The sequence below is a fragment of the Macaca fascicularis genome, chromosome X (genome assembly GCF_037993035.2).
Source record: "Macaca fascicularis isolate 582-1 chromosome X, T2T-MFA8v1.1".
In the NCBI taxonomy this organism is placed as follows: domain Eukaryota; kingdom Metazoa; phylum Chordata; class Mammalia; order Primates; family Cercopithecidae; genus Macaca; species Macaca fascicularis.
The window spans coordinates 104,066,485-104,087,058 of record NC_088395.1 but is presented as its reverse complement, the minus strand read 5'-3'; the positions used below and the strand labels follow the sequence as shown (position 1 = coordinate 104,087,058).

The 20,574-nt window shown below is 38.3% G+C and overlaps 1 protein-coding gene and 1 long non-coding RNA gene across 6 annotated transcripts in view; both read right to left on the bottom strand.

Moving 5' to 3' along the window:
• The window catches only part of DIAPH2 (diaphanous related formin 2), a 919,127-nt gene that overhangs the window by 240,502 nt on the left and 658,051 nt on the right, over window positions 1-20,574 (bottom strand). For all 5 annotated transcript variants that reach the window (XM_065538079.1, XM_065538080.1, XM_065538081.1 and 2 more), the window contains one exon: window positions 8,422-8,587. In XM_065538079.1, the coding sequence (XP_065394151.1) occupies window positions 8,422-8,587 (166 nt within the window). The remainder of the gene's footprint in view (window positions 1-8,421; window positions 8,588-20,574) is intronic.
• Window positions 15,224-20,574, bottom strand: part of LOC135969041 (uncharacterized) — a 29,703-nt gene continuing 24,352 nt past the window's right edge. The window contains exons 2-3 of the long non-coding RNA XR_010584098.2: window positions 19,892-19,953; window positions 15,224-15,287 (exon numbers count right to left, since the gene is read on the bottom strand). This is a non-coding gene — a long non-coding RNA (uncharacterized lncRNA). The remainder of the gene's footprint in view (window positions 15,288-19,891; window positions 19,954-20,574) is intronic.

Here is a 20,574-nt window from a genome sequence, read left to right as displayed (position 1 = left end):
TGATATTTAGCTTTTCTATACAAGGAACAATCACATAAGAAAAATAGGACATCCACTTCTGGCCCAAAGTAAACAGTCAAAGAGAATACAACAGGTGATAGGTGACATCTCTTTCTAAAGAAGAATTCAATGATATCTGTAAAATACAGTAAAGTCTGCTCTCTGGCACAGCTGGGGAATGAGGTATTCTGGTCAAATATTCTGCTTAATAGAGTTACCATATATTTTACATGGTTTGCCTATTTTCAAAGGGTTGCAATAGATCAAAATAAACCTAAGGCTATATACCCAGGGTGGTCCCAGCTGAGCTCAAAGGGAATTATCTGGGTGTATATGATTAACTAGAGAGAGTTGGTGGGCCCTTAGGGCTCTATTTGCATGAAACGATTTATGCTGGCATTTTATTTATTCCCAGCTCCTAGGAAAAGGAAGATACATGCCTAGGCACTTGAACAAAAGGGAGGAAGGAGGGCAATGGAGGGGCTTACGATTTTAGGATTCCCTTCAGGTCTCTAGGAGTTGAAACATTTTTTAGTCTCCAAGGAGAAAGGGATCAGAAGAGATGCAAAAGGAACTGTTTTTATGAAGTGTCCTGTGAAACATGGCTACTTCTGCACTGAACATAATACCACAATGGTACTTCAAGATTGATGACAAAATTGGAGCAGTAGGAAACTGTACCCTTGGCCCACACATAGGCATTTTCATTAAAGGCAACCCCAAGCAGTTTTGCCAGCAAAAAGCATTTGGCAGAATGGAGCTGAAGCTATAGCAAGACAGGACAGACGGGGGCTTTTTCTGTTTTGTTCATTGCTGTATTTTCATCACTCTAGAATATAGGCACTCAGTTGCTGATTGGTGAGCAAATTTCACATGGTGACTATAGATGACATGTTTTCAGCACCCATGAAATGACTCCAGGTGTACTTTTAGGGGTAAAGACTTTGCAAGGAGCTTGAGTCCTGCTAGTGGGGGAAAAGAGGAGGTAACTAGGATATTTGGATTACTGTTACTAAGGACACCCTCTCTGAATTCATAAATGAAGAGACCTGGAAACGTCTAGTTTACAAAAAAAACTATAGCATTAAGCAGCACATCAGGGTCTTGCAGCTTCTTAAGGTTGTTTTCAGAATATTACCATTTTATTGGCAAAGAAAAGAGGCATCAACTTATGAGGCATCTGATAGAAATTTCTGGATGATGAAATTCTAGATATCAGAATTTACATTACTGATTAAGACACTACTTTGTTAAACAATATATTTGGTTTCTTACATAAGCCTACCATTTTTATAATATTATAGTCAAGTTTTTTTTTTTTTTTTTTTAATGTTAAGTGCTTGGTTTAAAAATGTGTCAAAATAACTTAAGTCATTTTGGATCAGGGATTATATACACAATCCTTTCATGTAAAAATTCACCTTCATTTCTTTAAAGGTAAATTACCATTAATAAATGAATAAAATTTCTGTATATTATCAATTTAGTCTTTCAAGTCTAACTAAATGCAGATATACTCATTGGCTTTCCAATTATAGTTTAGATTTAGATATGATTGAGGCCTTGTAAAAGGGAAGATAGCTTAAGAGAGATGAGAGATTTTCAAAATTAATTATCTCCATAAGCCAACATGGCTACACAGGGAGCTCTCAGACAAGTTTAGGTTTTTAAAGAACAATTACTTAAGATAGAAGGAAGAACATCCCTGAGAATTAACATAAGAATGAACTCGGTGGTTATAACTCTCTATGTCACACCAGCTATGGGAGCAATAAAGGCATAATGACAATCATACTTTGGCCTTTCAGCCTTCTTTGAGTTTTCATATAGTGCTTCTAAAGTTTCTCTTTGTTCTAAGAGACACAGTTTCTCATAGGAACTTGCTATTATCTCGTTCTACTGCTTCTACTTTCCAGACATAACATTTACCAATTTGGGAGAAGAGTTCAATCTAAGTGATTGCAGCCCATTCAGAGCCAACCATAGATGGTCTGGCCTTTAAAGTAACCATAGCTCTTTTGATTTTGTAAACTATTTTAGTTTAAAAAGCTCAGATTTGGCCGGGTGCAGTAGCCCATGCCTGTAATCCTAGCACTTTGGGAGGCCGAGGCAGGTGGATCACCTGAGGTCAGGAGTTTCAGACCAGCCTGACTAACATGGCGGAACCCCGTTTCTACTAAAAATACGAAAATTAGCCAGGCATGGAGGAGGGTGCCTCTAATCCCAGTTACTCGGGAGGCTGAGGCAGGAGAATCACTTGAACCCAGGGGGTGGAGGTTACAGTGAGCCAAGATCAAGCCACTGCACTCCAGCCTGGGCGACAGAGCAAGACTCCGTCTCCAAAAAAAAAAAAAGAAAAGCTCAGCTTTATCCTGAGGCCACAGGGAAGTTATGAAAGAATCTTAAGTCAGGAAACTAAGGTTATCTTGTTTGGTTTCTTTTGTTTTTAATTTTATTCTCACTAAAATGGGGTGAATCGATTAGGAAATGGAAATGGGTGTGAGAAGAAGACACAGATACCAGTCAGGTCATTATTACAGTCCAGACGAGAGATGGCTGCAGCCAGAAACTCAAATAGTATCAGTGGGCTTGGAGAGAAACAGGTGGATTCAAAAGTTATCTAGGGTCAGGCAAAGTGGCTCATGCATGTAATTCCAGCATTTTGGGAGGTTGAGGCAGGAGGAATGCTTGAGGCCAGGAATACAAGACTATCCTGGGCAACATAGCGAGACCTCATCTCTATTAAAAATTAAAAATTTAGCCAGGCATGGTGATGCATGCCTGTAGTCCTAGTTACTCAGGAGGCTGAGGTGGGAGGATCACTTGTGCCCAAGAGTTTGAGGATATAGTGAGCTATGATCATCTACACTCCAGCCTGGAAAACAGAGCAAACCTGTCTCAATCAATCAGTCAGTCTGGGAAGTAGAAGCAGCAAGCCTGAACAATGGCATAAAACGCTATGATTACTTGATATCATTTAGCATCTTAACACTTAGCTATTTTAATGTTCATTTAGGAGCTGTTCCAAAGTTTATCAAATGAACAGTAGCACATACTGATTTCGTTGAGGGGAAATTGGCTAGCATGATTAATAGCAACGGTAACATTTTCAAGTTATGTCAATGAATCTAATAATTCTGCAAAGCCTTATTCCTATATTTCTAGTATATGAGGTACAGAATGAGGACACACACACAACAAATATTTATTGAGTGCCTGGGTAACATATTGTTCTTTAAAAAAACAAAACAAAAACACACAGAAGCAGCAGGAAACTGACAGATTTAAAACAGAAAAGAAGTATTTTCTATAATTTATTTGGAGCTATGAAAGTTATTGAAGTATAATACTTGCCTCGAACACTTTCCCAACAGCTGAAATTAATTTTTATGCCTAAGCAAGATACTGCATGGTGGTGAAACATATACGGTTCACTGATTTTGAATATTCTATTCAAAATATCTCAAAAGAAAAAAAAGACTATTTGTGCAGTCAACTATTTGAACTAGCAGAATGACTGAAGCATATAAAGGAGAATAAGCAAAAAAGATGTTTAGACATTTCATAAATATGGAATTTGATTTGTTTGTTTGTATACATTATGAGGTACCAGTGCAATTTTGTTACATGCATGGATTGCACAGTGGTGAAGTCAGAGCTTTTAGGGTATCCATAACCCGAATAATATACATCATACCCATTAAATAATTTTTCTCATTATCCACACCCCTCCTACCCCAAAACCCTCCTGAGTCTCCATTGTGTATCATGGAATTGGATTTTCTTCCACAAAATATTCAACTTAAATTTAGGAGTTATTAATTTTGTCTATATTGCATGCTGTTTTGTTTTTGGGTTTTTTTTTTTTTTTTTTTTTTTTGAGACGGAGTCTCGTTCTGTCCCCCAGGCTGGAGTGCAGTGGCGCGATCTTGGCTCACTGCAAGCTCCACTTCCCAGGTTCACGCCATTCTCCTGCCTCAGCCTCCCGAGTAGCTGGGACTGCAGGTGCCCACCACCATGCCTGGCTAATTTTTTTTTTTTTTTTTGTATTTTTAGTAGAGATGTGGTTTCACCGTGTTAGCCAGGATGGTCTCGATCTCCTGACCTCATGGAGGTCATCTGACCCAAAGTGCTGGGATTACAGGCTTGAGCCACCGTACCTGGCCAGTATGCTGTTCTTTAAACTCATGAAATCTCTGAGAAACTAACTAGAAAGGGTCTTAATTCTGAATTTAGAAATGTTTCTAATTATATACATTTTGATACCAATATATTGTACATTCATCTGGAATACCTTTAATATCCTCATTAGTTGAGTAATACAGAATATGAATATTAAGTAATAGAGAAGTATTCCATAGACATTATCCAATTCTGCTTTCATTCATTTGAATTGATTACTTTGAAAAAAGTCTTAATCCATAATGTCAACTTCTTTTATTTCTATTTGCCCCATCTTTTAGAGGATATCTCTATCTGAGGAAGATTTTTTGGTATGTGCATTTTGTTTATGCTACACATGCCAAATAGATCTCCCAAGATGAAACTCTGAGCTCATTTGGAAGTAATTTTTGGTAGCACATGAATCAGAACTCTTATTTTCTTCTCAGCACTACTGGTATTTTATTGCTTCCATCTATAGTCCAATATGCTTTTAGTGCTAAGAACCCTGAGGCCAAACACACAAAGCACTAAGAAAATGGGAACTTCTAGCGATTACAATTTTTGTCAGTCTTTCGGGGTTCTTCCCTCCCCTGGGAGAGTGAAATCACTTTAAGTTCACTATGAAACAGGAACATGGTGAGCACAAATGATTGGCTGAAGTTGGTGATGTTGATTTAGGAATTTTCGACTTAAAGGTCAGGTATAAAAACCTTAAACCTGCTTGTCAAAGTCTGCTTGTCAAACGCCGATGGATTTTTCAAGACTCTGCTCTAATGTCACTTTTTCTATCAAGGCTTCTCTGGCCAACACAGGCAGAGTTAGGCAGTTCCTCCTTTATGTTATTGGCACACCTTAACATACTTCTATGGCAGCACTTATCAAATTATATTGCATTTGTTTGTCTGTCTCCACTCATGGATAGAGAGAAACCATTCTCTTCCTTTATCTGTGAACCAGAGCATTACCAAAATCAAGTTGGTTTTCAATAATTAATGGAAAGGATGGTCAGAGAATGGCTAATAATATTCTACCTTTGTATACCATAGGTTTCAAGGTCTTTTCACATAGTAGTGAGGAAGACTTGGCTTAAATTATTTTCCGTCTTTCTTTTTTTCTTTTTCTTTTTCTTTTTTTTTTTTTTTGAGGCAGAGTTTCGCTCTTTTTGCCTAGGCTGGAGTGCAATGGCGCGATCTCAGCTCACCACAACCTCCGCCTCCCGGGTTCAAGTGATTCTCCTGCCTCAGCCTCCCGAGTGGCTGGGATTACAGGCATGCGCCACCACCCTGGCTAATTTTTGTATTTTTAGTAGAGACGGGGTTTCTCCATGTTGGGCAGACTGGTCTTGAACTCCTGACCTCATGTGATCCACCCACCTAGGCCTCCCAAAGTGCTGGGATTACAGGCGTGAGCCACCGCACCCGGCTATTTTCCATCTTTTATAGATAAAGAAACAATTGCCCAGAGAGGTTATATGACCCACCCACGTTCAAAACAGTTAATATATTGTACACCTAATTCTCATGGCAGCAAGTTGATAAAGATTTGTAGATAGAAGTGGTAGCAGTACTGTTATATAAGGCAAAAATAGCAATGGCTGGCCAGGAGTGCATTATGTAAGTGTTTCAGATTGGTTGACATATTTAGGATCTCATTACTTGTTTTAAAGGTCAATCTTAACAGGTTCTCAAGAAATTAACTTAAATGGACATGAAACGACACAAGAATATCAAATTATTTACATTCAGTAACAATATATGAAAATTCTTACTCTGTACTCAAGCTACAGTGAAGTCAGCAGAAAGACATAAAACATATCCTACATATGTATGTAATATATATGACTCTGCTATCTCTGAAATTCCGAACGTGACTCAGACTACTAACAGGGAATAGAATTCTTAGAGATCAATCCTTTAACTCTTTCATTTTACAAAAGACAGACAGAAATGGATAGCGAGAAAGGATAAATGACTTACTCAAAGTCACACAGCTTTTTAGTGGCAGTACCAGGACACAAAATCAAGTCTCCTTAATAATATTCTGACATTTTTAAAAAACAAGTTATGATTGAGAAGTGATACAGGTAGAGTTCTTAGCCTTCTAGGCATCTGGCTAATATGAGTACACACAGGCTGTAACACTGGAATTATCATTAAAAGAATGCCGCAACATGGTGGAGAAGTACACCATCTACTACTCTGTGTCTGTGTATTGGGGAGGTTAAGGGAACATATAATATGACAGTGTTTTAGGATCTAAATGGAGATCAACAATATTAATTATATTTATTCTTATATATTTTACATATATATTCTTCTATTTATTTATTTATTTTGGGACAGTCTCACTCTGTCTCCAGCGGCTCACTACAACCTTCGCCTCCCAAGTTCAAGCGATTCTCCTGCCTCAGCCTCTGAAGTAGCTGGGATTACAGGCGCCCGCCACCACGCCCGGCTAATTTTTGTATTATTAGTAGAGACAGGGTTTTGCCATGTTGGCCAGGCTGGTCTCAAACTCCTGACCTCAGGTGATCCACCCACCTCGGCCTCCCAAAGTGCTGAGATTACAGGTGTGAGCCACTGCGCCTGGCCATATATATATTCTTATATATCCATTCACCCACAGACATTGTTACAAAAAAAATTACTGGATTTATCATTTCAGTGTGTCAACTAAAGTATATTTTCTGTTTCCTCATTCCTTTTTAATGTAATTTTTTTCCTTTTCGAAAATAATCCAAGTAGATATAACCTGTGCGCTTATGTGTTCATAGCATATAATCAGCTTTTAAGTTTTGAAAATTATTTGATCACTTTCTCTTAGCCCTCTTCTCATTGCCAATAGAACACATTCTACTAGTTATGGGTTAGCTACAAAGTATGTGTCTCTGTGAAGGGTCAAAGACCAAAATCAACTAATATTTTCAGCAAAAAAGAAGATATATGATCATACTTCTGGAAGTTTGTGGATTAACTTCTATGACCAAAGCTGCTTGTTTAACTGTTGGGGTGTGCTCTGGGTTATAGGCCCTGGGTTAGGAGATGAAAGCAATTTGATTTCCACAAGCATATTCATATCTCACAGATGAAGTCACACCAAAATCAAATGATTTCACAGGGCAACAGCATTGACAAAGAAAGTACTGCTTTGGGAATAAAAACATACCTCACACTGGAATGAATTTGTTTGTTAACTGATCTTCCTGCTGGGGATTATTGCTAGAGGTCCTCACACCTGTAATCCCAACACTTCAGGAGGTTGAGGTAGGTGGATCACTTGAGGTCAGGAGTTCGAGACCAGCCTGGCCAATATGGTGAAACCCTATCTCTACTAAAAATACAACAATTAGCTGGGCGTGGTGGCATGTGCCTGTAATCCCAGCTACTTGGGAGGCTGAGGCAGGAGAATCGCTTGAACCTGGGAGGCAAAGGTTGCAATGAGCCGAGATAGTACCACTGCACTTCAGCCTGGGCAACAGAGCAAGACTCCATATCAAAAAAAAAATTAAAAAAATATATATATATATACACACACACACACATATATATACACCTTTATCTGTTTGAGATCAACTATTGTGCATATCTTTCTGTTACTATTACAATCAGAGTCTGTGTTCTTCCTGCTACTCCTTTGTTGGATGCAGAGGAGGTGTATTTCCACAGCATTTATATAGCAAAGTCTTTGATTCCTTTTAGCATCATAACTTGCACCCTAACTGCCACCCCCAATTAATGCTAATATTTACTGTGATCCTCAAGAGTTCCAGTTTAAAACAAGAGCCCACATTATAAAAGAAACTTTAGGTATTCAAAGTTATTTACAAAGTCCAATTCAAAATCAGTTTCTCATTTAGGCTGTGAAAGAAACTTGTTTATAAATCACAGCATTCGAATTTATAATGTGAAAAGTTCTAGATATTAATTTTTAAGGTACGCAAAATTATAATATTATGCTATATAAAAATTGGGGTTATTTAAGTACCAATTCATTCATTTCCTATAAAATTTCAGTAAAACATTTCCCATGTATACCTAACATTGAAGATGATTCATTGAGGTCCGCATTATGTTAAGCCAGCCATGACTTATAACTTAATTTTTATCCATGTCACAGGTATAAAATATCTGTCAATTCTTGTTAAAAAACTGTCACATGAAATCAATATAGTCAATAGGAACATAAAACAACAATAGAAGGAAGACATTCAGAAATATAAGCAACAGGCCTTGCAATGCTTTAAGATGTATTACTCACCAAAAACAAAGTTCGGAAGTTGTTGAGATCACCAAAGAACTCTTCTATGCTCACTGTCTTTGAGTCAAAAATGAAGTATTCTCCGAGATTCTCATAGAGCTTCATCATGTTGTTGTGCATGGTGGAGAGTTTTTCATACTGTTCTCTGGCACTCTTCGTAAAGCTGTAGCTTTTTGTTAAGGAACATGACCCAACAGTACCTTTTAAATGCAATCACTAGATGTTAAGATTGAATTAAATCATCACTTCTATAAATATATTAGTAACGCACAAATACTTGTGCATTAGTTTGTTAGGGCTGCCATAGTAAAATACCACAGATTAGGTGGCTTAAACAACAGAAACTGATTTTCTCACAAACCTGGAGGCTAGAAGTCTGAGATCAGGGTCTAGTGGGTTTAGTTTCTTCTGAGGTCTCTCCATAGTCATTCCTCTGTCTGTATCCTAATCGCTTCTTCTTACATTAGACATATTGGATTAGGGCCCACACTCATCAGCTCATTTTAACTTAATTACTTCCTTAAAGTCCCTATGATCAAATATAGTCACATTCTGAGGTACAGGGTGGTTAGGACTTTAACATATGAATTTTGGGGAAGACACATTTTAGCCCAAAATAACTTGCTAGAGTCATTATACTGGTTAGTGAGACTTGAAGATCTTCAAATTAGGCAGAACTATTCAATATGTAACCACATGGAACATATTTGTTAGAAAATGTTTGCTAAATGAAAGCATATAGGCATAAATACCAGAAAATGGCCTCATATATTTTTATGAGTAAAGTAGAAAACAAACAGTGACAAAAAACTTAAAGAAAAAATTATATATATATATATATATATATATATATATATATATATATATAATTTTCTTCTCTTTTTAATATATATCTCTATATAAATAGAGATAGAGGTTATAGTGAGGCCAGGTGTGGTGGCTCACGCCTGTAATCCCGACACTTTGGGAGGCCGAGGTGAGCAGATCACAAGGTCAGGAGTTTGAGACCAGCCTGGTCAACACAGTGAAACCCCGTCTCTACTAAAAATACAAAAAAATTAGCCAGGCATGGTGACACGCAACTGTAGTCCCAGCTACTTGGGAGGCTGAGGCAGGAGAATTGCTTGAACTTGGGAGGTGGAGGTTGTGCTGAGCCAAGATCGCATCCCAGCACTCCAGCCCGGGCAACAGTGTGAGACTCCATCTCAAAAAGAAAAAAAAAGAGGTGATAGTGAATTCTGTATATGAGTGTTATATATGTGTGTGTGTGTGTATACATATATGCATAACCCACATAAGGAAGGGAGAGAAGGAAGAAGGTGATGGGGTTCAAGACACACTTCCCCAAAATATGGCACCTTGGCATTTGAGAAATCAGCAAAAGCAGGAAGATCTCTCTGATCTTCTTCTAAACCTTTTCTCCTGAAGCAGACAAGAAAATAATTCTCTTAACTGCCTCTGAAGTAGGTTATAAGACCCTCATTTCAGAGCTGCTCTTCCTATACCTGAAGGAAAAGAATGTCCTTATCTCTGGAGACATATGGACACAGAGAAGAATCTGAACAAATATGCCTTGCTAAGTCCCCCCAGCTCATTACCATTAGATCATACCCCCTTTGCCCAATTATATTTCCCCACTGTCCACTCTTCATCAAACCTAATCATAAAAATATACAAGTTTCCCTATTTCTTTTGGTCTTCATTTCTGAGGGCTCCTGTGTCACATAAAATTTATATTAAATAAATCCATAAGTTTTCCTCTTGTTAATCTGTCTTTTGTTTTAGAGGTCTCAGCCACAAACCCAGCAATGGGTGAGAAGAGAAACTGCTTTTCCTCTATAGAGGAGAGAAAGTGGCCTGGCAAGAAAGGAGGAAGAGGGAGAAGGAGGGAACGGGGGAGGGAGAAGAGAGGATGAAGGGGAGAGGGAGAGAGAGATACAGAGGGAGAGGGAGAAGGAGAGAGAGGTAAAGAAAATTTGCTGTAGCTCTAGAGAGAATTTTCTGTACCTTTAGAACCTTAATCGCTCAAAGGGCTTGTTAAAACACAAGTAGCTGTTTGCTGGGGCCCCAGATCAGAGGCCTAAGAATTATCATTTCTAACTAATTTCCAGGTGATGCTGATGCTCCTGGTCCAGGCCCACACTTTGAGTAGCATGTTTTAGAAAATTAAGTAGAAGCTATTATCCCCAGAAACTAATTTTACCAGTTTTAAAAAAATTTTGAAGGAATAAGTGATCTTAACAACCATCATTACCAAATCATAAAATGAACGAAATATATAAATGTGTCCTACTAAAGATATCTCACTATATATAAATTTATACTTACAGAAAGAAATTATAATACATTTTTTCTGATTATAGAAGATATAAACGACCCTTTTTTACAACTTAGAAATTAAAAACTTAAATCAACTAAAATTTCCCACTCAGAAACAAGTATTGTGAACATCTTGAAGCATTTCCTCCTGGTCTTTCTTCTATGGCTAGTAACTTTTGATTGTTATGGATAAGAACGTTTTAGAAAAAGGTAAGTGGACTAACCATAAAGAAGAAAGGAAACAAAATCAACAGTTTAAAATTAGAGTTAAATCCATTAAAAATTAATAATGATCACAGAAGTAAAATTTCTTTAGATGGAAAAGTAATTGACTTGGAATTGTATAGAAAAATAATGGTGCAGTCTGGGGCATACTATTTTAAGATCTACTATAGTGTATTAATATTTTGTGGTGCTATTATTTTATCAAGTACTGATAATTGTGCCTTGAAAAACTTGACTTTATAAGATTTTCTGAATTCTTCACTGTGTTTTATTATAACCTGGGGCCAAATTTATTTTCCATGGGAACACAGCTCTAGTTCTATAATGAAAGTCAATGGGGAAATCAGACCATTTCTGGAAAATTACTTTGCAGCTGACACTTATGGAATACACCATGATTTTAAAAGTGAGATGCCCACTTCCTATGTTATTTTTTTATGCTACATAAGTATTAGCATTCACATTAACAACACAACAGCCCCTTTCATGCTGACAAGTGACATTAAATCTTTCAATCCTCAAGCCCATTTTTATGTCAATAGACCCGAAAGAACAAACACATTTCTGACAGACTCTACTTTCTTTTTAGCAATGAAAAAGAAGTTTTTATATGCTTCACATATAAAAACATTCTGATTTTTACCTTTGAGACTGTCATCATATATATATTGGTTTTTAAGAAAATGTTTAGCATTGTATTTAAGCATAGCAGAAAGAAGACTCTTCATTTTTCAGCAAAGAATGAAAGTGACATTTCTGTTTTCTAGCCTCTCTTCCCTAAATAAAATAGATTCATTCCAGGGACTTGCTAGGCAGAAACACTTTGCAAAGGTCACTTACTTGTAATCTATTTGCAATGCAAATTACTAAACTGTTTGTATATTGCAGAAAACTCAACATCTGTACAACACAGAGAAAAAGCCAAAGATAACAAAAAAGGGAAAATGTGTATGTTCCCATTTATCATAACACAATTTTTCACCAGCTAAAACATGTCCATGTAGTGATACTGAATTTCATAAATTTGTTGTTATAGAACAAAAAGTGGTTTCAGAAATTGTCTCTGTACCCAAGTGAGGAAATCTGAAAAATTCTGAGAATGGTTTATCTTCAAAATAACAAATGGAAAGCAGTCCAATCTCTAAATCCTTCACTTATCTTCCAAGAGATTACTTTGTAAAAGGGATAGATGGCTGGCGAGTCAGCACTGAAATTTTTCACAATTGCCACCATGTCACCAAATCCTACATGGGACTGCAGGTAAGAAAAAAAGCGGACATCACTCCATATCATCCCTGTATTTAATGTGGAAATTTTAAAAACTTACCATTTATTTTAAATTATCTGCATTATTTTTTAGAGACAGGATCTTGCTCTGTTACTCAGGCTGGAGTGCAGTGGCACGATCCTAGCTCACTGCAGCCTCGAACTCCCAGGCTCAAGCCATCCTCCCGCCTTAGCCTTTCAAGTAGCTGGGACTACAGATGTATGCCACCACACCTGGCTTCATATGGGAAATTTTTATTTTGTTTTTTGAGCAGTCACTAAATACAAGATACTGGGGTGGTATCATGCTAAGCATCGTGGTCGATAGAATGATCATTAAAGCCTTAATCTCTACCCTGAAGAAGTTTATAATCCAATAGTACAATAATTCTACCACCATCAATTTGCATGTGTATGAGACTTTATCACTTATTATATACATTTCCTTCCATTATATCCCATATTCTTCATAACAACCTTTTCAAAAAGGCAGAGCAATATTACCATTCAAATTTTAGAGTTGTGGGAGCTAGATAAAAGGCAGTTATCCATTTAGGGTTAGAACGCAGACATTGTAATAATCCATGGCATGACACCTAGTTCTTTCCATATAGAAGTGTATTGTTTACAATAACAGTGACCTTCATGTGGCAAAATCCAATATTCACTCCTTTATTTTTCTTTTTAGGTCTCAGCAGCATATGACACATTTAGCTACTTCTCTTAATTTCTGTGACACAGAAATGAAAAGTTTTCTTTCTCACTTCCTCTCCTCTGGTAACTTTTTGTTTTTGTTTTTGTTTTTGTTTTTTGTTTTTTGCTTTGTTTTGTTGTTTTTTTGAGATGGAGTCTTACTCTGTCACCCAGGCTGAAGTGCAGTGGCGTGATCTCAGCTCACTGCGACCTCCACCTCCTGGGTTCAAGCGATTCTCCTGCCTCAGCCTCCCAAGTAGCTGGAATTACAGGCACAGCCCACCACATCCAGCTAATTTTTGTATTTTTAGTAGAGATGGGGTTTCACCATGTTGGCCAGGCTGGTCTTGAACTCCTGACCTCAGGTGATCCACCCACCTGGGTCACCCAATGTGCTGGGATTACAGGCGTGAGCCACGGTGCCTGGACTCTTCTGGCAACTTCTATAAAATGTTAGCGTAGAGGGTTTGGTCCTGAGCCCTCTATCTGCATTCTCTGTCTAGTTGATTTCAGCAATTCACATAGCTTTTGTCAGGCCTCTGAGCCAAAGCTAAGCATCATATCCCCTGTGACCTGCATGTACACATCCAGACGGCCTGTTCCTGCCCTAACTGATGACATTCCACCACAAAAGAAGTGAAAATGGCCTGTTCCTGCCTTAACTGATGACATTACCTTGTGAAATTCCTTTTCCTGGCTCAAAAGCTCCCCGACTGAGCACCTTGTGACCCCCACCCCTGCCCGCCAGAGAACAACCCCCTTTGACTATAATTTTCCTTTACCTACCCAAATCCTATAAAACGGCCCCACCCCATCTCCCTTCGCTGACTCTCTTTTCAGACAGCCCGCCTACACCCAGGTGAAATAAACAGCCTTGTTGCTTGCACAAAGCCTGTTTGGTGGTCTCTTCACACGGATGCGCATGAAAGCTTTAATATCATCTATATTGATGATGCCCAAATTTATATCTCTCCTAGCACAATCTCTCCCCTGAGACACACACTTTTTATAATCAACTGTCTACATACCATCTCTACTTGAATTTTTAAAAAAATGATACCTGTTGATATTTCAAATGTAAATTCCTCTCTGAAAACCCTCTAATAACTTTCTACAACACTTGGAAGAAAATCCAAATGATTTATAAGGCTCTACATGATCTGTCCTCTACCCATCCCTGTAATGTAAACTCATGCCATCCTCCCTTTAAAGTACTATGCCTGGCTATATCAACCTTCTTTCTGTTCCTTGGACAAACAAGGTCACAGACAGCTCAGGGCCTTTGCACTTGTTATTCTCTCTGCCTAGACTGTTTCTTTCCCACCAAGCCATTCAGTCTCAGCTTAAATGCCACTTCCTCATAGAGGCTTGCTTCAATCATCCAATCTAAAATATCCATCCCCATCACTGTTACTGTGACCTATTTTATTTCATTTGAGAACTTAATCACTATCTGACATTATCTCTTCTGTCTATTTTTCTTATTCCTTATTTCAATCTGTTTACTGCCTACCTTGCCCTACTTAAAAATATGGTCCATGAAAGTAGACCTTCTCTAATTGATCACTGACTCATCAACACCTAGACGTGTGCCTGGCACATAGAAGAAATAGTAGCAGTAACAAAAGAAATGAGAATCAACAATAACGACAATGTAACTGTACCTAACCTTTTTAAAAAATAAATTGTGTGAGCCGCTGTGGAAGACTTCCCATGGATTAACTCATTTAATCTTCACAACAGCTTTCTGAGATAAAAAAATAATAATAATAATTGCATAAGGTCACACAGATAGTATGTCACAAAAATGGAAATAAACTCAGTGTGCCTCCAGAAACCATGTTCTTAACCAGTAAGCTATATAGTTCTGAAGAAATATTTGTTGAAGGAGTAAAGGCTTATTCTAACACTGCATAGAATGACCCCACTGAAGGCTGGATCATGGGTTGACTTGAGTACTTAAAAACCTGAAATCCCTTTTATGAATCTTAAGATAAACCAATTTCACAGCAAAACTCATTTAACTGAGAATATTTTTGCAGTACTATTTAATTGTATTTGAGAACGCATTTTAATTCCCTCGTTTCATCAATCGGAACGTCTTAAATACATTTTAATAACAAGGTTGGCTTCAATCATATTTATTTTAAAGCTATATATGTAATAGTGAATATGTTTATCAGTAGAATGATGGTCAGCCTAAATTAAGTTTGTGTCTTTAGACCTGAATGTTACTCTAGTAGATATGTTAGTAGATGTAATGGTTAATTTTATGTCAATTTGACTGGGTTAAAGGATATCCAGATAGCTGGTGAAACACTGTCTCTGGGTATGCCTGTGAGGGTGTTTCCGGAAGAATCTGCCTGTGAATCAATAGACTGAGTCAAGAAGATCACCCTGCTCAATGTGGGTGGGAAATGATCCAATTTGTTGAGGGCCAAGACAGAACACAGAAATGGAGAACGGTGAATTCTCTCTCTCTTCTGGAGCTGAGACGTCCATCTTCTCTTGCCCTGGGACATTGACACTCCTGGTTTTTGTGCCAAGGGACTGCAACTGGAGCATAAACAAATGGCTCCCCTGGTTCTGAGACCTGGGGATTTGTATTGGAACTATACCATCAGTTTTCCTGGTTTTTTAGCATGCAGAGGGTTGGAAGTTAGATGACGAGATGTCTCAGTCTCCGTGTGTGTGTGTGTGTGTGTGTGTGTGTGTGTATTCTTTTTCTCTGGAGGACCCTAATACAATAGATAAAATTTAAAACTGGTCATTTTGTTTAGCTCCTATATTAGAGGATAGAAATTAACAATATGGTTTAAAGAAAATAAGTATTTTTATTTTTTTCTAAGAGACAGAATCTTGTTATGTTGCCAAGGCTGGAGTGTGGTGGCTATTCACAGGTGCAATCCCAGTACTGATTGGCATGAGAGTTTTTACCTCCTTTGTTTCTGACCTGGGCTAGGTAACCCCTGCTTAAGCAACCTGGTGGTCCCCCATTACTGAAAGGTCACCATATTAATGTGGACCTTAGTGTGAATGCCCAATCAGCCTAGCACATTATAGCCCAGAACTCCCGGGCTAAAGCAATCCTCTCATCTCAGCCTTCTGAGTATCTGGGCCTACAGGCATCTACCACCACACCCAGTATAAATAAGAGTTAAATGTATGTAGTGGGATGCCTCACAAAAAAAATTAACTTACTATAAAATGCATTTCATGAAAGGCTACTTGCCCGGGCACAGTGGCTCACGCGTGTAATCCCAGCGCTTTGGGAGGCCAAGGCAGATGGATCGCTTAAGGTCAGGAGTTCGAGATCAACCTGGATGTGGTGAAACTCCATCTTTCCTAAAAATACAAAAAATAGCAGGGTGTGGTGGAGGTTATCTGTAATCCCAGCTACTCGGGAGGCTAAGGCAGGAGAATGGCTTGGACCTGGGAGGCAGAGGTTGCAGTGAGCCGAGATCATGCCACTGCACTCCAGCCTGAGCGACAGAGACAGAGTGAGGCTCTATCTCAAAAGAAACAAGAAAACAAAAAATCAACAAAACAAAAAAAACGAGGCTATTTGGTGGCTTACAGGCAGTTTTGATTCTAGAAACAGAATGACATTTTCATGTCGTAGAGATACAAGGTATCTTTACATCTACCTGTAGAGTTCTTTTTATAAAGTGGGTATATCTTTAACAGGACCCTGTCTATGGAGAAGGAGGAGAAAGGTTGTCTCATCAGTAGAGATTTGACCTGGGTTACTGTTACTCCTTACTTGGGGTTAAGATTGAATATAACTGAGACTTAAGAAAGTGTATTGTAGACCATTATGATTGGTGTGACTGGGTCAGGCAGCCTGCCCTTAGTTGTGTCTTGGCAGCACTGAGGGAGAAGTCTATGGCCATATTTAGGGTGATATGGGAAAGCTGGTTATGGACACACTATATAACGAATGCTAGAACCTCTCCTAACACAGTTCCCTGAGAAACTACCGAAGGCAATGGTAAGATCAGCAGCCAAAGGGCATTTGCTCCTGAATACCCAGATTTCCTGGCATTTGGTGCTACAGGAGAGAGTGACAACAACTAGAAAAGCTTCTAAGCACAGGGCACTCTGGGGAGGATGATTAGACTATTCCAGGATCAAAATGTAGAGTGACCTCTTCCCATCTGTTTAAGCAACTTTGGAAGTCCTTGAAATATTTAAAGAGAAGAACCCTGGGAAAACAATGGACCTTCCAAGATGAAGGTAATTCAGAGTAATTTATAACCTAAAATAAATATAACCTTATGGCGGTGAAGTGGGACATATCTAATACATATAAACTTGTCAAGTATGAGAGGAAAATAAGAAATTCAATGCAATTTTCCTTTTACTAGTCCCCTTTCAAATTCCTTGTTCTACAAAGACAAATATTTCTGATTTTTCAAGCATGAAGTTATTCAAGATAACTCTAAGCTAAAATCACATCATCTTCTCCCTAACAGAAGTGTTTTTTGCGGGTTTATAAACTAAAATGTGTGCAGCATTTTAAAACACTGCAAGGTAAAATGCTAATGTTTTGAAAATGTTATTAATTTGAAATCAGTTTGGTCTCAGTCATGAATCTGGAAAGTTAATTTATAAAACATTTATCATAAGTCCCACAAAGCATTTTTATTTCCTTTTTTCTTTTGAGACAGTCTCACTCTATCGCCCATGCTGGAGGGCAGTGGCATGATCTCGGCTCACTGCAACCTCTGCCTCACAGGTTCAAGTGATTCTCTTGCCTCAGCCTCCCACGTAGCTGGGATTACAGGTGCCCAGCACCACGCCCAGCTAATTTCTTTATTTTTAGTAGAGATGGGGTTTCATCATGTTGGTTAGGTTAGTCTCGAACTCCTTCCTGACCTCAAGTGATCTGCCCACCCAGGCCTCCCAGTGCTGGGATTACAGGCGTGAGCCACTGCACCCAGCCCACAAAGCATTTTTATATTAACTCATTTGAAAATTTCACCTAGGGAAACAGTGATCAGAATTACCTGGGTATGTACTATACAGAATTCTCTTAAAGCTTTTATCACCTATGTTTTTGTGTGACTATATGTGAATTTCTTGGTTATATTCCTTAGTAATATACTAACAGTATGGACTTAAAATTCAACCTGAGACAGTTGTAATTCCTCCATAGGCTTATACCCAAATAGAGAGTAAGTTATTTTCTTTATACTTTAATGTACATTTATATTGGTTTTGACTATTTCAGGTAGCTGAAGGCAGGTGTTATACCCCCTTGCCCTTTAACTGATCCTACTGGCAAAATAGGATCACTTCATCAATGCTATGTATAGAAAACTGTTTATCATTTTACTTAATTTTGATGTAAGGAGTAATCATTACCACAAAAAACTTGTTCCATTAGAACTAGAATAAGCATTAGAGCACTGGGGAATGAAGAGTTTATACAGCTCATAGATACTTGAGTCAAATCAGCTGCTACAATTTTTCATCTTCATAGGTAGTACATTAGTTACTTATAATTTTCATTTTAAAAGCCTGAAATATTAAATATCATTACTGCTGGATTGAAGAACATGGAAAAATCAACTTGAGATCCACTTAACCTTCACACAAGCTTTAGTTAACAACCTGGCATAATTACCCATTTAAATAAAAGGAAGTCACAAATATACAATCTATTAAAATATAAACAGCATTTCCACTTTTCAAAACCTGTCAGGAAAGATTCCTCTTAATGCTAAAAACAAAACATAAATTTTTCCATTTAATTTGGGTAATTTTCAATTAGAAATTATTAACATTTCAAAGAAATGTACTTTAAAAATAATATGAAAATATGTGAAATTTCCTTACAAAACACACATTATGTGATGAATATGCATTGACAAGTATTTACAAACATGAAACATTAACAAGGATAATATGGAACGCATGTATTAATTTTCATTTGGGTTCAGCATAATACTTTAAAATAGTTCAAGACATAGACTAAAAAATCCTGTTAAAAATCTGATTATAGGCCAGGTGCGGTGGCTCACACTTGTAATCCCAGCACTTTGGGAGGCCGAGGCAGGCAGATCACCTGAGGTCAGGAGTTTGACACCAGCCTGACCAACATGGCAAAACCCCATCTCTACTGAAAATACAAAATTAGCCAGGCGTGATGGTGCACACCTGTCATCTCAGCTACTTGTGAGGCTGAGGCACGAGAATTGCTTGAACCCGGGAGATGGAGGTTGCAGTGAGCTGAGATTGCACCATTGCACTCCAGCCTGGGCAACAAGTGAAACTCAGTTTCAAAAAAAAAAAAAAAAAAAAAATCAGATTATAAAACTGAGGCGCGGCCATGATTACTCCCACCCATCAGAGCAGTTTGGGCGAGGACTCAGTCAGGACCAGGCCAGGCCAGAAGTGAGTAGCAACTATCCTGGTGGCAGCCCAGCAGGACAGCCTCCCCCCAAACCTTCTAGAGGAGAATCAGTCACTCACTCTTGCACCTCTTTCATTACTCTGACACCCAGTGTGGGGCTATGTCCATGTATTAGTCTGTTCTCATGCTGATATGAAGAAATACCCGAGACTGGGTAATTTATAAAGGAAAGAGGTTGAATTGACTCACAGTCTCACATGGCTGGGGAGGCCTCAGGAAACTTACAATCATGGCGGAAGGCACCTCTTCACAGGGTGGCAGGGGAGGGAATGAGTGCCAGCAGGGGAAATGCCAGACACTTATAAAACCATCAGATCTCATGAGAACTCACTATCATGAACACAGCATGGAGGAAACTGCCCCCATGATCCAATCATTTCCCAGTGGGTCCCTCCCATGACACGTGGGGATTATGGGAACTACAATTCAAGATGAGATTTGGGTGGGGACACAGGCAAACCATATCCGTCCATAATCCCTTCTGGGGACCAGAATCACCAGATTTGTACTATCTGAAGTATGTCAAGTACCCCTGCTTCTCTTTTTTACCTTCTGCCCCATTGGAGTAGCCATTTTCTTAGTGCTCTCTCACTACCCAAAGAGTAGATTTTCTGTTAAAATAAAAAAATAAAAACAAAAGAAATAAAATTGAGGCATAAGACATTTAAATAATATAACAAAGATAGTATAGTCAGTGGTGAGGATTTTGAGCCAAAGTCCTCAGTTTTTAACATAGAGGTGGTAATTATGCTACCAGAAAGATGAAAACATTTTGCAACGACCCCACTTTTCCATAAATGGTCTGAGTCAGCTAGGATAAAGAAAATGCTTTTAAATAAGCCTCCTGTTAAAGTCACAAATGTGGTAGTTATTAGAGAGATAAGAAGTACACTCAGCACTCTTAATTTTCTCTACCCACTTTCTTTATTCACTCTCTTGTGTCTTTTATGTGTCTGTCTTTTTATCCTTCCTTTGAAAACAGAGTTTAGCTTTGCATCCTTAGTCACCCAGCAGAGTGATTTCTTCACTCATTTATTCAAACATATTGATTAAATGCCTACTATGTGCCAGGTATCTTCTAGGTGCTGATGACAGAGTAGTGAATATTCAGACAAGGTTACTGCTTTCCAAGGAGATGCCAGTTGAGTGGGGAAAATATACATTAAACAAACACAAAACATTTTTTAAATTGCAATTTGAAAAGTGTGACTGCAGGCTTGGCGCGGTGGCTC